Source organism: Natrix helvetica, assembly GCF_964273705.1.
Source record: "Natrix helvetica genome assembly, chromosome: 7".
Taxonomy (NCBI): Eukaryota; Metazoa; Chordata; class Lepidosauria; order Squamata; family Natricidae; genus Natrix; species Natrix helvetica.
In genome coordinates, this window is record NC_138558.1 from 43090700 (window position 1) to 43105525 (window position 14826).

Consider the following 14826-nt stretch of genomic DNA (forward strand, 5'->3'; position numbering starts at 1 on the left):
AGAATTAAGTGTTTATCATTCTAACTTTGTATAGAAAAACATGCTATTTATATTTCACAGAAAAATCAAAACATTATCTGAAACTTAATATAGACATTTGAAACATGGTTAGGAAGGAAAAGAGAATTAAAGCTTCTTTCAATCCAAGTTCCTCAACTGTCTGTGTCTGTGTCTGTCTGTCTATCTCTTTCTATGTGTGTGTGTGTGTGTGTGTGTGTGTGCGAGAGAGAGAGAGAGAGAGAGAGAGAGAGAGAGAGAGAGAGAGAGAGAGAGAGAGAGAGAGAGAGAGAGAGAGAGAGAGAGAGAGAGAGAGAGAGAGAGAGAGAGAGAACACGAACACTATTCTATTTTAATCTGTTCTATTTTTTGGACTCAACTCGTTTGTATAGCAGAAGTTTGTATAGCTGAAAGAAGATTGATATTTTGCTCTATTTGTGGTTGTAACAAAGTATCCTACACAAAATATTTGACTTTGCATAAACATCTAAAGCAGAGGCTTATTTTAACTTTTGTTTTATTCTTAGCAGCTCTAGTTTTTTTTAAAGCTATTATAAAAGCAATCATATCTTTTCTCTGTAAGTTTTCTCATGTGTTTTACATGCAGATTTGAACCACTCTGTTCAACATTTCCCTTCAAGTTTAATTCAGAGAAATGGCATTTGCAAATTTATGATCAAATTGGAGATCATTCATAGCTGTGTGTATGTGTTTCTGTGAGATTTAACAAGTAATCCTTAGTATACATTGATTTATACAGCAGGAAATGAAATTGTACTTTTCCTAGCATGGCACACTTTTTGATATGAAATTGAATTTTTACAGGCTCAAATTGGAGATGTACACTGATCCTTTTGCAAACAGAGTAATTCGAACCTGAACACACAGCTAATTTTTAGATGGTTTCTAAGGTTAATTGTCAAATACTACTAGATTCTGTTAGATGGATCAACTATAGCAGTGAAAGTATGAAAGTCCAGGGCAGCCAACATTTTTTTTAACATTCCACCTATCCAGATTTTTCTTCAATCACCTGTCTAATGTCCTTTTACTTCTCCTTCTCCTTCCAATACAACTTTTCTATCCAGAGTAGCCCAAGATAAGAAATGTTTGCAGATTTTATTCAATGCATCTCAAATTCCACATTCCTGACCTTCTGCATAGAAGCGGATCTAGGATAGATTAAGAAAATGTTTTTTGGAATTCTGATGCAATTAATCACAAGGAGTAATACTCAACACTCACACTTTCCAAATCTTCCAATTCAATTTTCAGTTTAATAAAAGTAAAATTTAAATTTAAATTTAAATTGGGTAACATAGAAGTCTGTTTTTATTTATGGGCTCTTTGTATCTGCCAGATCTGTAAACCTAATATTAGCTATAGAAAGAGTAGAACTATATTTTGGGGGGTAAGTTATAACAGCATAACTTGTAAGCCTAATTGTGCTTTATCTGATCTCATTCTTACACCACGATGAACCATGAAGGAAACTACTTAATATACTTTTGAATACTATCTTGCCTTCACAACTTAAAGAATGTGTCAGCCTCCTTTGCTTATACAATGTTTCTTGCCTATTTTTTAAAAGGTTTTCTCCCAAACTGTTTAGCTACCATTAGAGACCAATATTAGGTTAAATATTAGGTGGTCAGCATTGGGGATGGCTGTATCATAAAGAGAAAATAAAACGGGGATTTTGAATATGTGTTAGTGCTATCCAAGGGAATTCTAAAGCTCAAAAGAAGTCAATGAGCTGATAATGCTTCAGAGTTGGGAAACTTTTGAACACCTGTTTAATGCTGCTCTATGATAATGCTCAAATCAAATGAGTTTGACCTCCAACTGATATATGAGCTCTAGTTTAACATACTCACAAAATGACTTGCACAAAACTAGAGTGAATTTTGACCGATGGAAAAACTCACTGATTTAGTCCTCTGACAAATGTTACTTCCTACCCTGACCTAAGGGACACAGTGGCTCAGTGGCTAACACGCTGAGCTTGTCAGTCAGAAAGATCAGCAGTTCAGTGGTTTGAATCCCTAGTGCAGCATAACGGAGTGAGCTCCCATTATTTGTCCCAGTTTCTGCCAACCTAGCAGTTCGAAAGCACGTAAAAATGCAAGTAGAAAAATAGGAACCACCTTTGGTGGGAAGGTAACAGTGTTCCGTGCACCTTTGGTGTTTAATCATGCCGGCCAAATGACCATAGAGATGTCTTCGGACAGCGCTGGCTCTTCGGCTTTGAAACGGAGATGATCACCTCTCCCTAGAGTCGGGAATGACTAGCACATATGTGTGAAGGGAATCTTTACTTTTACCTTTATTCTGACCTAACATATTCTGCATTAAGGAAAGTAACCAGTAGATGTTTTCCTCTCGGTTCTGATGCTTGATGTGAAAGAAAGAAACAGAGGCAGGAGAATGTACTCATTCTTGTTATTGCTATGCCATGTACTTCATAAATAAGATAGCAACATTTGCCAGCATCATGCCTATGGCAGGATAGGTATTGTCAGTGAGGACAGCAAATGTTACGTTGGTATAATTTATTTTACTTAAGGGTTAGAAGCCAACTCAGTCAATTTTGATTAATTTATGGAAGTAAACAGGATTAAAATTTTGATTAATTTATGAAAGTAATCAGGATTAAGACATATATATATCAAATCCCAGTAAGGGTATGGCTAGCTGATGAGAGCTAATTAGCTCGAAATAGATCTATACTAGTCTCCCTTTATTTATTTATCAGTACAAATACAACACACACACACACACACACACACACACACACACACACACACACACACATATATATATATATATATATATATATATATATATATATATATATATATATATATGTAACACAAATATATATATATATGTTTTCGTAGATTTTCACGGGTGTAGGTATGTTGGTTTTGTTGTATTCGGGTCTTTTCCCGTATAAGGTGAGATTGTCTTTGCAACGTTTCGGCAGGATCACACCTGCCATCTTCAAGCTGTGGGCTTAAAATGTGATCGGAGCTGCAGTCTTTCTGTAAGTCTTGGTGGGAGGGGATGGGGTGGTGGCTTTGTTTCAGTAAGTGGAATGATTGGTTGTGTGGTTGTATCATGATTGGTAGATTGGTGCTGATTGGTGCAGGTTGTGTGTGCATTGTTGTTTTGTATTTTAACGGCTTGGGTGGTGGGTGGTGTTCGTTTGTTGGCTAGGGCTGGTTTCCAGATGTTTGGTAGGCGGGAGGTATCATCACGTTTGTTCATGCTGTGGGGGTGTTTCTCTATTTCGATGGCTTCCATGATTATTCTCTTGTGGAGGTGTTCTGTTTTGGAGATTAACCTGGCTCCTTCAAAGTTGATTTCGTGTCCTGTAGCTTTAAGGTGCTGGAAAAGGGAAGAAGTTTTTTCTTTTTTTCTTACTGCATTTTTGTGTTCTGTGATGCGTGCATTTATTCTCCTGTTTGTTTGTCCTATGTATATTGCTGGGCAGATTTTGCATGGTATTTCGTAGACTCCTTGGTTTTCTAGCTGCACCCCATCCCCTCCCACCAAGACTTACAGAAAGACGGCAGCTCCGATCACATTTTAAGCCCACAGCTTGAAGATGGCAGGTGTGATCCTGCCGAAACGTTGCAAAGACAATCTCAACCTTACACGGGAAAAGACCCGAATACAACAAAACCAGCATACCTACACCCGTGAAAATCTACGAAAACAAATATATATATATATACATTATATATATATATATATATATATATATATATATATATATATATATATATATATATATATATATATATATATATATATATATATATATATATATATATATATATATATATATATTTGATAAGAATTTAGAACGAGATAAGAATTTAGAATGAGAAAAGATTGAATCCTTGACACTTGCCTGCTTCTATTTAAGCTGTCATTTTGTTTGCTTTTTTATTTTTTAAAAACAAGAAGCACTAGTTTTTAATGTATAAAGAAGCTGTCAAAAAGATGACAAAGGCAACAGCTATAGCTGCTCTGTTTCATTTATCCCATTAAACAGACACATTTATTGATCTTGCTTATTGCATCTGGCAAAATTTCACTGAGATGAATATGCCCTGATCTCAGCTGGACTGTTGAATGATCATTAACCTACAGAAATCACTATCCCAATCAGGCACGGATTGTTGTTTGGCAAAGGAGCTCTTGCTTCAGTAACAGTATCTAATGTTGATGGAATTAAGAAGCAGAAGGATTACCAGGCCACTTTGATCCTAGTTTACTACAACAAAGGAAAAACTGTTTAGCATTTCTAGTGCTAAGTACAGCAGAATCCAATTTGTTTTCTTCTTACTTTTTAAAATACTGTATCTCCTGCACATAACAACTATTCCATTTGTTGACTTCATGTTCAGTTTCTTTGTAAACGCTCGGTACACAGAATCATTTGATTCTGTTTAAAGAATCAATAATCCTATAAACATTGTCAGGTTCCCTCATGGTGGTTGCATCTTTTATTACAAACTCCATTTGCTCCTTTTTAAAAGTCTCTTTTGAAATTGTCTGGATCCAAGCAGGTTAATTTCATAGATGCTCTGATTTGGATTGGAAATATTTGATCTGTGCCTTGAAAAAAAATAATGTAGGGAAATACACACAAACGCGCGCGCACACACACACACACAGTCCTGGAGCATGACAACTGTGGTTGATTTAACACTCACAATTCTATTCACACTACAGGATAAAATTGAGATCAATGGAGTTGATGTTTGAACAGTCTGAGATTGAAGAAGACAGTTATGTGACACAGTGAATTCAAACAAGGCAATCTGGGCAGAATTACAAGGGAAAAGAAAACAACAACAACAAAGATATTGTGTATGTTGCAGGCAAAACTTCTTTAAAATGCTTTCAGGATGACCACAGAACTTTTTTTTAGAAACAGAGTTACTGTTAATAATGGGAGATTATTAAGTTACACAAAACATAAATTCTATAAATATAAATACATAAATCTGAAAGAGAAGTAAAAGGAATGGGGATTTTGTAAGAAGTAAGTACATCAGTTGAGATTTCAAGATATTGCAGAAAGACGAAGGGAATCAGTCATGCATGAACAATAGAATTTCAGGGAAGTAAAGAGTTCACCACTCAGGCTACTGTACATTGGGGTTGAATGTCTTGATGGATTTGAATAGAAGAAAACTAACTAACTAACTTCACCAAATAGTAGCAGATCCCGGGGATGAAAATCATTAGTTCAGGAGGGTTGATAACTTTACAAAGTACAATTATATAACATTCCAATGAGGAAGAAAATGAAGGATAGATAAGGATATTCATCAAAGGTTCCAAAGAGACCTGTACAGGAATTGACAGATGGATATAACCAGGAAGATATACCAGCAACTAGCTCAAATGGGCACTAAAGTTGTCAGAAAGACTAAAATAAAAAAGTCAGAAAGGGATTTAAAAACAACAGCCAAAGTGGGCAAGTAGTTTTAAACCTTTGCCCTTAATGAACCCATTGAGGATTATGAAGGGGGTAATGTCTGAATTAGCAATTGCAATAGAAGATTGAAGTAAGTTTAGTCTTGATGATAAAGCAAAAGTGTTTAGGAGAATAAATAAGAGAAATTTATTTATTTATTTATTTATACATACATACAAACATACATACATACATACATACATACATACATACATACATACATACATACATACCTTCATAGATTACATTACATGACATGACATTACATTGCGTACATTTCTGAACTGCTCATCACTCTCAAAGAGGGATGTTGGGTGGCGTACAATAAAATAGGGTTATCCAAACCCTGGGCTGTGGACCGGCACCGGGTCACGGCATGCCAGAAATCGGGTCATGCAAACAAGCAAAGCCCCATGCTTGGGATTTAGGCAGCATGTGAAACCATACCCCCACCAGTCTGCGAAAAAACTTCTCTATATGGAATCAGACCCTGGTGCCCAATAGGATGGGGGCAGTGGTGAAATTCATTTTTTTTACTACTGGTTCTGTGGGCATGGCTTGGCGGTCTGGCAGGGGAAGGGTACTGCAACATCACCATTCCACCCCCACTCTGGGGCCAGTCAGAAGTGGTATTTGCCGGTTCTACAAACTACTCAAAATTTCCACTACCGGTTCTCCAGAACCTGTCAGAACGTGCTGAATTTCACCCCTGATTGGAGGCCACTGCAATAAAACATCAGAACATAAAAATTAAAATGTTAGACAACTGTGTGACCTTTGGTCTTCCCATGCAAGGGGGGAGACCATGTGCATTACTGATTCAATGGGATAGGTAAGAAGTATATAAGTGGGGTGGCAACAGCAGCCAAAGGGAAGCTGAAGCACGAGTGGTTATGAATGAGGGCCTGGTGCTGGAAAGTCGGCTGAGTGAGGTGCCACCATGAGTTAGTTTGAAAGAACAAAGATGAGAAGGGTTGAGGTGTGGTAGACAGAGGAAGAAGGATTAAGGTAATGATGGACAAGACATATGACAGTAAGCATAGCAGGCTGTCCTGATGAAAGAAATTAGAAACTGGAAATCAGAAGCCATTCCCCATTTCTATAATAGCTGGGAGCTGATATTTAGGAAGGAAGTGACTGCTTCTTTTTTTTTTTTTTTTTTTGGCAGAGTTAGTCAATTTCCTCCCAGGTTTCCTTTGTTACAATCTGAAACAAAGGGTGAAAAAAATTCCCAATAAAATATAAGTGTATCTTTTTAAAGCTACACTCATCAGTCAGACTCATGAATTGCTTTAAAGGTCAAATTTACATGCTGAATGCCTTTAGGCTATAATTGATTCTTTCCTTCTTTTTTTTTACCTGAACTTGGAAATTGCCAATTGATCGTTTAGGAACTAAGAGCATTTGTAAATTACATGGAAATATACTTTGGGAATATAGTCAATTGTATCTAATAAAGACAGATTCATTAAAGTCAAAGGGTTAAATGTTTGTGCCAACGTTGGCTGTTAGTTTTGAATCTGAAGTCCAATAAATGCGAAGTTGGCATTAAATTCTCTCGCATTTGCATTCTGAGATTGGGAAAAATATCCGGGCAAAAAAAAACCCCTCCTAAACAGACTTGGATTTTATAAACTAGACATATTTGATGCCTAAACTTGTTATTTCCTAACTTTATTGCTGATACAGAGAGTAATAAACGTGTGTGAAAAACACAATACAATGCAAAACAAAAAGCCATTACTTTTTACAAAAAACATGGACATTGAAAATCATAATTATAATTACAGAATAATAGACATAGAAGAGCCCATTTAGGTCATCAAGTGGAATCCCTGTCTCTGTGCAGGAGTCCTAATTTATATATTCCCTCTGCTCAAATGTGGGTGAAGTCCTTGGTAACTGGATTTGTAGTTCTGTTGCTCTTGCTGATCAGATTTCCCTAACATTCAAATACAATCTGTTTTTCTTGTACAAATGTGATCATTTTTTTGTCTTTCTTATTTTGTCTTTGACTCAGAAAAAATCCAAAACAGGTCTTAATCTTCTTCTCCATGATGTCCATTACCATGTCGTCCATTACCATGTCATCCATTTTCAATCTTAAGGCTAACACATCTAATTCTTTGATTTGTTTTTGTAAACTTAGTGTAGTCACAAGCTTCAATTCACAAGCGTTGGAAGTTTTTCATGTTATTATGTGGTGTTTGTTATGTATTGTAATCTTCCCTACCATTTAAGCCAGCTAGTTCTCCTTCTTAACTAGTTAGTGGGATTGCTAAAATACAATACTAATATTCTTCTGTTTCTTGTTCTTTTTGTCTTTAATGTATTTCATCTGATGCAATGCTGAAACTGGTTGAATTAAGTACAGATTTCATTGCCTGTTTTCTCATCATCCTTGCTTGTCCTTCTCTGTATCCATTCAACAGTAGGTTCCCTGAATCTTGTAAAAAGAATTCAAAATATTACATCAAGTGGATTTTTTACATTGTTTTCTGTCTTCAAGTAGTGTTAACTCCTGATAACTAACTGGACAAGTCCCTGAGGTTTTCTTGGCAAGATGTCAAAAGTGATTTGCCATTGCCTCTTTTTCATAAGGACTAAAAAGCTTGAAAAAAGACATTTCAGATCTCCAAAGTACTTTGAATTTCTGAAACTTAAAAAACATTGCAATTTAGGTCTTTTTATCTAATAGACAAATACAGTATATGCAACACAAGAGGCATCTCAGATCCACTTGTGTTCTGTCCCATGATTCCAATGAATATGCAGACAAAGGCTTGACTGTCTGCCATGACTAATTACATAGATAAAGCCACCCCTTGGCTAGGAGCCTAGAAAGTTATCTTCAAGAACCCAAGATTAAACTTATGGAATGCTTTCTCAATGGCTAGTAAAATGGATTGTTATTTCCTGCAAGATTCTCCTCCTGTCGCTCCACCTATAAACTCTTTGGGAGGGACCACAACCTTAGCCAGCTGTCCCTACTTCTTTCTATGATGTCTTCTCCACAGTTGTTCCTTTCTTCTCTCAGCTCTACGCATACACACATCGGGGACAACCTCCCTCTGTTCCTCTTCACTGCTCCCTGCTTCAGATGCCACCTGGTGGCCAACAGGCCTCTCTAGTTCCTGCTCTGACTCCAAACACCCTCCAGAGACTTCCTCATCCTCCAGAGCAGTCCCATAATAGTCTGAGCTGTCAGAGTCCACCAACAGCTCAGCCGGCCGCTGCTGGGCCACAACACACTTGTATAAGGAACCTAAAGATCTCCTGATCTTTACAAAGTTTCAAAAAAAGGATAAAATATAAGGAAACAAAAAAGGGTAAGAAAAATAAAATTAGAAAAAAAAATAGGAATGCAGAAAAAAATAAAAGAGAAAAAAAACCCTTCTGATTTTCTTTGGTATATAAACAAATACAAAATACATTACTTACTCTAAAATTAACAATAATATACAATATTTCTATAATCATAAACAGTTCTAATTGTTGAATTCAAAATAAATGTTTCATTTCTGTCAGTTTCAAGCAAAAAGTCCCAAAATGGTTTCCAAGTGGGTGATTTTATTGACATAAATCACAGCAGCATCTATCAGCAGAGGCAATGATGAAGGTTACTGGGAAAAGTAATTCACCCATACCTGGAAAGCTATGGCTTCATCCCTGCCTTTCTTTCTGGATTTACAACATGTGATTTTAGTCCTTTAATCATAAAGCATTTTGTGGAGCTAAGCCATAGAATTTACATCTGTTGTCACTTTTGAATCAAGTTTATCTCAGGGACACCTACACAGATGCATCCGTACATTTGTACATCCATTCTGCAAAAGCGATTTGCTCTTGTGTTTTTTCCAAGATTTGTATTCATTCGTTTTTTATTGGGTTCTTAGTGTTCTGTATAAACCTGGATATTTCAGATAGTAATGCATCCAAATATTAACCAAGGCCAAGTGTACTTAGCTTTTTTATATCAGGGATTGTGCCATAAATATTTCTACAGAACAAATGTTAGAACATTATTTGTCAAGCATGCTTTCCATTCTAACTTACACATTTTGGCACTAATTTTAAAGGGTATTTGTTGCTACATTTCCTAGGAGAGGATATTAGTCCTAACACTCTGAGTTTTATGTACTATGCCCCCATATAGAGGTAGTCCATGAGTTACAGCTATTCATTTGCTGTTTAAAATTACAATGGTAGTGAAGAAAGTGACTTACGACCGGTCCTCACAGTTACAACCATTGTAGCATCCCCATAGTTACGTGATCAAAATTCAGGCACTTCGCAATTGGCATGTATTTACAGTTGCAGAATCTCAGGATCATGGCATTTGTGACCTTCCCAGCTGGCTTTGAATAGCAAAGTCAAATTTGATTAACGACTGCATGTTTCACTTAATGATCATGATAAAAAAAAGTTTTAAATTGCTATTCATTTAACAATTCACTTAACACAGAGGTTTTGATCCTAATTGTGATTTTAAGTTTCGTTCAAACTATAGTCTTTTACAGTGTAACTACATCCTCTGCTCTACTCTGTTCTCTTCCCTTCCCCTCCCCTTTCCCCTTCCCTCTCTTCCCTTCCCCTCCCCTCCCCTCCTCTCTGCATGGTGCGATCACAAAGACATTTCAACCAGTAACTTTACCTGTCATGGAGCCAAGTTCATCACACATATTATCTCTTTTTAAATCTGATTGCTGTTTGATAATCTTAGTCCTACACTCATGAACTTTTTCTTATGTGCTCCTCCCATCCAACCCTTCCACCATGTGCATGGAGGGAAACCCAGAGTGATCTTTAAAGTTAACGATTTACATTACTGTCTTAAAATCTGAAAGAGGAGAACTATCAAAGATGCTGACAGGTATAGGAAATGCCACCCCCGTTCACAAGTTCCTAATTTTAGTACAATAATGAATGAGTCTGTATTTAGCGACCCATTTAGATTTTTAATGAAATCACATTTTTAGGAACATAACTAATGTGTGACTATTTTCAAGTAAAAAGAATATGGCATTGTTTTTAAATCTAGAGTGAACGACTTACTCGCACTGCTTGCAGTGGCAACGCAAAAGACTATTGTTGTTGTGAAGACACGTTTTGATTTCTCTGTCCTATTAAGAAAAGTCTAGAAGTTTAGAGTTCATTCTGAAATTGCTTACTTATTTTTTACTCTTGGCTGATGAACAAAGGAGAAAGAGGGGAAGGGGATCTTTGCATAGCTTCAAAGCTTTTCCCACTGTGAAAGTCTCAGACTTTTGGTTCCCATCCCAGAGTCATATGCCAGTCAGTCAAGGTCAGATTTTGCAGTGTCCTGAGTGTAGCATGGGCATGATGTCATGGTGCCAAGTTTTGATAAAAACTATGGGATTGTTGTTATTAGTTTTGTAATAGAACTTCAACTGGGTACTGTTGAAAACTTGGCCAGTTTTGGGATATCTCTACAGTTGTTATTAAGCAGCTCCTGATAGTCTGTAAGAGATTTGGGTACTACCTTCCTTGAGATGCATGCTTTTTATGTTATGCTTTTCTGTTTTATGTTAAATAAAGTTTTAAATCCCTTTATTTACTTATTTACTTATTGTCTCTTGATCCAAAAGAACCAATTGCCGGAGATCAGTGGTGGGATCTTACTGGTTTAACAACCTGTTCGGTGATTGCATGCTTTGCGCACATGCACAGTTTTAACAAAACTTACCTTCCACCAGCAGTTTTATTTAGCAGGTAACTTTCAATGACCTTCCCCTGGAGTGGGGAGGGAATGGAGATTTTACAGTATTGTTCCCCTGCCATGCCCACCAAGCCACACCACGCCTATCAAGCCACACCATGCCCACCAAGCCATGCCTACAGAACCAGTAGTAATTTTTTTTGAATCCCACCACTGCCTTTCATGTTACTTCTGGGTAGAAACACAGCTGAGGCTCTGCCGTGCGAATTAGCTGACAGGATATAGGTAAGTAAAGAGCAGGGGGGGGAAGCAGGTGGGCCCACCTAATTGTTGGAGCTACCAGTTCGCCCGAACCAGTACAAACCGACTGAATCCCACCCCTGCCTGAGAACCTGATTATTGCACACTGACAATTAGCAAAACGCTGCTTCACACATTTTTTATGGTTTCCAGAAGTTCCAAGGCATTCCTATTCAGATCCCTTGGTTCTTTCAAGGAATATTTCATGATTGGAGTGCTTGGCTTGCTTGCTCTGGAGTGTCAGGGGAAAAAACACCCTGCTGGAGATCGATGGACCGTGGCTGATTCCCTTCAGCATATCTTTTGAGATATTGAGAAAAATAAATCTTTAAGAAAATATTCTAATTAATAAACAAACTTTAATAATAAAATAAAACAGAAAATAACTAATTGGTTACATTTTGATAATGAAAAGCTTCGTTAGCCAAAGTTGGCTGCCGAACAAAGAAAGAGAGGAATTTTGGAATGTGTAACGCGTGCGCAATAAATCACTTTCAGATAAGAACCCTTTTTTGTTTTATGACCTGCGCAATAAAGCTTTCTTAGTTTAACTCTTGAGTGTCAATTCAGGCAGTTCAGGCCTAGCAAACTTTTTAACATCGTGACACCCCTTCTTTTGCTAGTCTGGGCTGACGTCATCAAATCATCAATTAAGGCACATCTTCTCTCGCAGATACTCGTGTTGATTTGCGGCGAGTGGTTTGTTAAGCATGTCTGCAATCTGATCATGTGTAGAAACATATTGCAATTTAACAAAACCTTGCTTAACTAATTGCTTTGTGTTTTGATAACGAATGTCAATGTGTCTGGACCTAGAACCTGTAAAATGTGACTCAGAAATATAAACAACAGATACATTATCTTCCATCACGGTGATTGGTCGAATCGGACGTGTCCAGATATCTGTGATCAAAGCATCAAACCACGTTAGAGAATTACAAGCATCTGAAACACAAGCATATTCAGCTTCAGTAGATGAACATGAAACAAAACTCTGTTTTCTCACTTGCCAGTAAACAGGACAACCATTTAGGAACATCATGTAACCAGAAGTGCTTTTGCGTGACTTCTTGTCGCTCGCCCAGTCGGCGTCGGCAAAACAAATCAACTTTGGTTGATCAGTGTGTGTTGGTTCTAGCAATAACTTCATGTGTTTAGTGTGTTTTAGGTATTTCAACAACTTCTTAATGCATGACCAATGAAATTGTGTTGCCTTACCTACGTGTCGTGATAAAAGATTAACACTAAGTGCGATGTCAGGTCTGGTCCAACTACTAATGTATAATAGTGAACCAATGACTGAACGATAGAGTGTTTGATCCTCGAACTCAGGACTTGGTTCATGTGTTAAGTTGTGAAAATCTGTTTGCATGGGTGTCTTTGTTGTGCTAGCATCTTTCATGTTGCAATGATGTAGAATGTGGTCAATTTTCTCCTCTTGTGAAAGACTAAACCCCTTCTGTGTCTTTTCAATTTGAACACCTAAATAAGTGCTAATGTGTCCTAAAGATTTTAGTGTGAAGTATCTCTGCAAACTTTTAGCAAAAATCTCACTCATTTTCTTATTTGGACCAATATAAACAATATCATCAACATAAACAAGAATTATCTCATATGCATTGTTAGATCTTTTTGTGAACACGCATTCATCAGTTTCGGACTTAATAAAGCCCATTGAATTTAGTTTGTCAGTAAGACATAAATACCACATTAAACCTGACTGTTTCAGACCATAAAGACTTTTGTTCAGGAACCAGGTATCCCCTTCTTGCTTTCGGAATCCTGAAGGGCTTCTTACGTAGATCTCTTCATCTAGGTCTGCATGTAGATAAGCTGTGTCCACATCAAATTGGAAAACTTCTAAACCAAGAATAGTTGCAGTGGTTAAGGCAATTTTTACACTTTCAGTTCTGACTGTTGGTGAGTAAGTGTTTGTGTAGTCCTCAGGATAACGTTGAGCGAAACCCTGAGCTACCAGTCTGGCTTTGTATAAAGACTCACCATTCGGTTTCTTCTTGATTCTGTAGACCCATCGGGTGCCAATGACTTTCTTGTTTGCTGGAGGTTTTGCAGGTGTGAATACATTAAGTTTCTTCAAACTGTCCATTTCATCCTGCATTGCATCATACCATTTGTCTTGTTCTGAATCAGGAAGCTGTTTGATTTGTGTGAATGTCTCTGGAGGAAGAGTAACGTTGCAAATCAAAGGTAATGGTGTTTTTGTCAGTTGCCATGAATAACGTTGTGGAGGGATTCCTTTTGTGGCCCTCTTGGAGCGTCTAGGAACATCAGTCCAGTCTTCTTCTTCTTCATCATCATCCTCGTCCTCACGTTCGTCGCTAGCATCAGCATCCGCGGCTTGAGAAGACGGAACATCAGGTTGTGAAGAACTGGTAGAAGGAACATCTGCCTGCAAATTGTCATCAGGCTGCGTGGCATCTGGAACACCATCTCTAGGAAAATAAACTTCAGGATCATTGGAATGAATCCTGGACCAGTCAATGTCTTCCTCAAAATTAGCAGATTGTGAAATGACAATCACATGTTTAGTATCAATGAATTTGTACCATTTTGAATTATCATCAATACCCATAAATCTCAGTCTCTTTGCTACTGTACCTCCCTTTCTTCTTTGACTTAAGGGAGTGTTCACCATAGCATATGAACCAAAAATATGGAGGTTCTTGAGATTAGGCTTGTAGCCATATAGCATGTAGAAAGGAGTTTGATTGATTACACTGCTCCAAGTACGGTTGACAATGTAATTTGCATATTTGATTGCTTCACCCCAGTATGCGTTACTGAGATTGGCATCTTCTAGAAGACAACGCATCATGGTTTGTAGAACCCCTTGTCTTCTTTCTACAACTCCGTTATGAGCCGGTGTATATGGAGCAGATGTCTGATGAAGAATTCCATTCTTACGCATCCAGTCCTGGAAACGCTGAGACATGAATTCTGCACCACGGTCACTCTGGATTCTGGCGATGCGAACTTGGTATTGTGTAGAAACAAACGCTGCAAAGTCTTTAAAGATCTGAAAGGTCTCAGATTTCTCTCTCATAGGATATACAAATCCATATCTAGAATGATTATCTACAATTGTTAAAAAATACTTTCTGCCACCAAGGGTTGGTGGAAAAGGACCCACTATGTCAGTGTGTACCAAATCAAAAATGCGTGTTGACCGGCGTGTAGCGTGTTTTGGAATTGCAGCCGCCTTGGATTTAGCCTTTTTGCAAACCGCACAATCCAAAAACACCTTACACCCCTTTAGATCCAAACCTTTTGCGAACTCCGGCATCTTTCTAAGAACACGGAAACTGGCATGCCCCAATCTTCTGTGCCACTT

The 14826-nt window shown here is 37.6% G+C and overlaps 1 protein-coding gene across 1 annotated transcript; it reads right to left on the reverse strand.

The window, feature by feature from the left end:
• Positions 1-7818: 7818 nt before the first annotated feature.
• LOC309395453 (uncharacterized protein) lies at positions 7819-14219 on the reverse strand (the record flags this gene model as incomplete). The annotated part of the gene is made up of 3 exons (XM_081959715.1): positions 13476-14219; positions 13206-13334; positions 7819-7940 (listed from the first exon to the last, which is right to left on the reverse strand). The coding sequence occupies exons 1-3, from the start codon at positions 14185-14187 to the stop codon at positions 7819-7821; spliced, it is 963 nt and encodes a 320-aa protein (XP_081815841.1). The 5' UTR covers positions 14188-14219.
• Between the last annotated feature and the right edge of the window lie 607 nt (positions 14220-14826).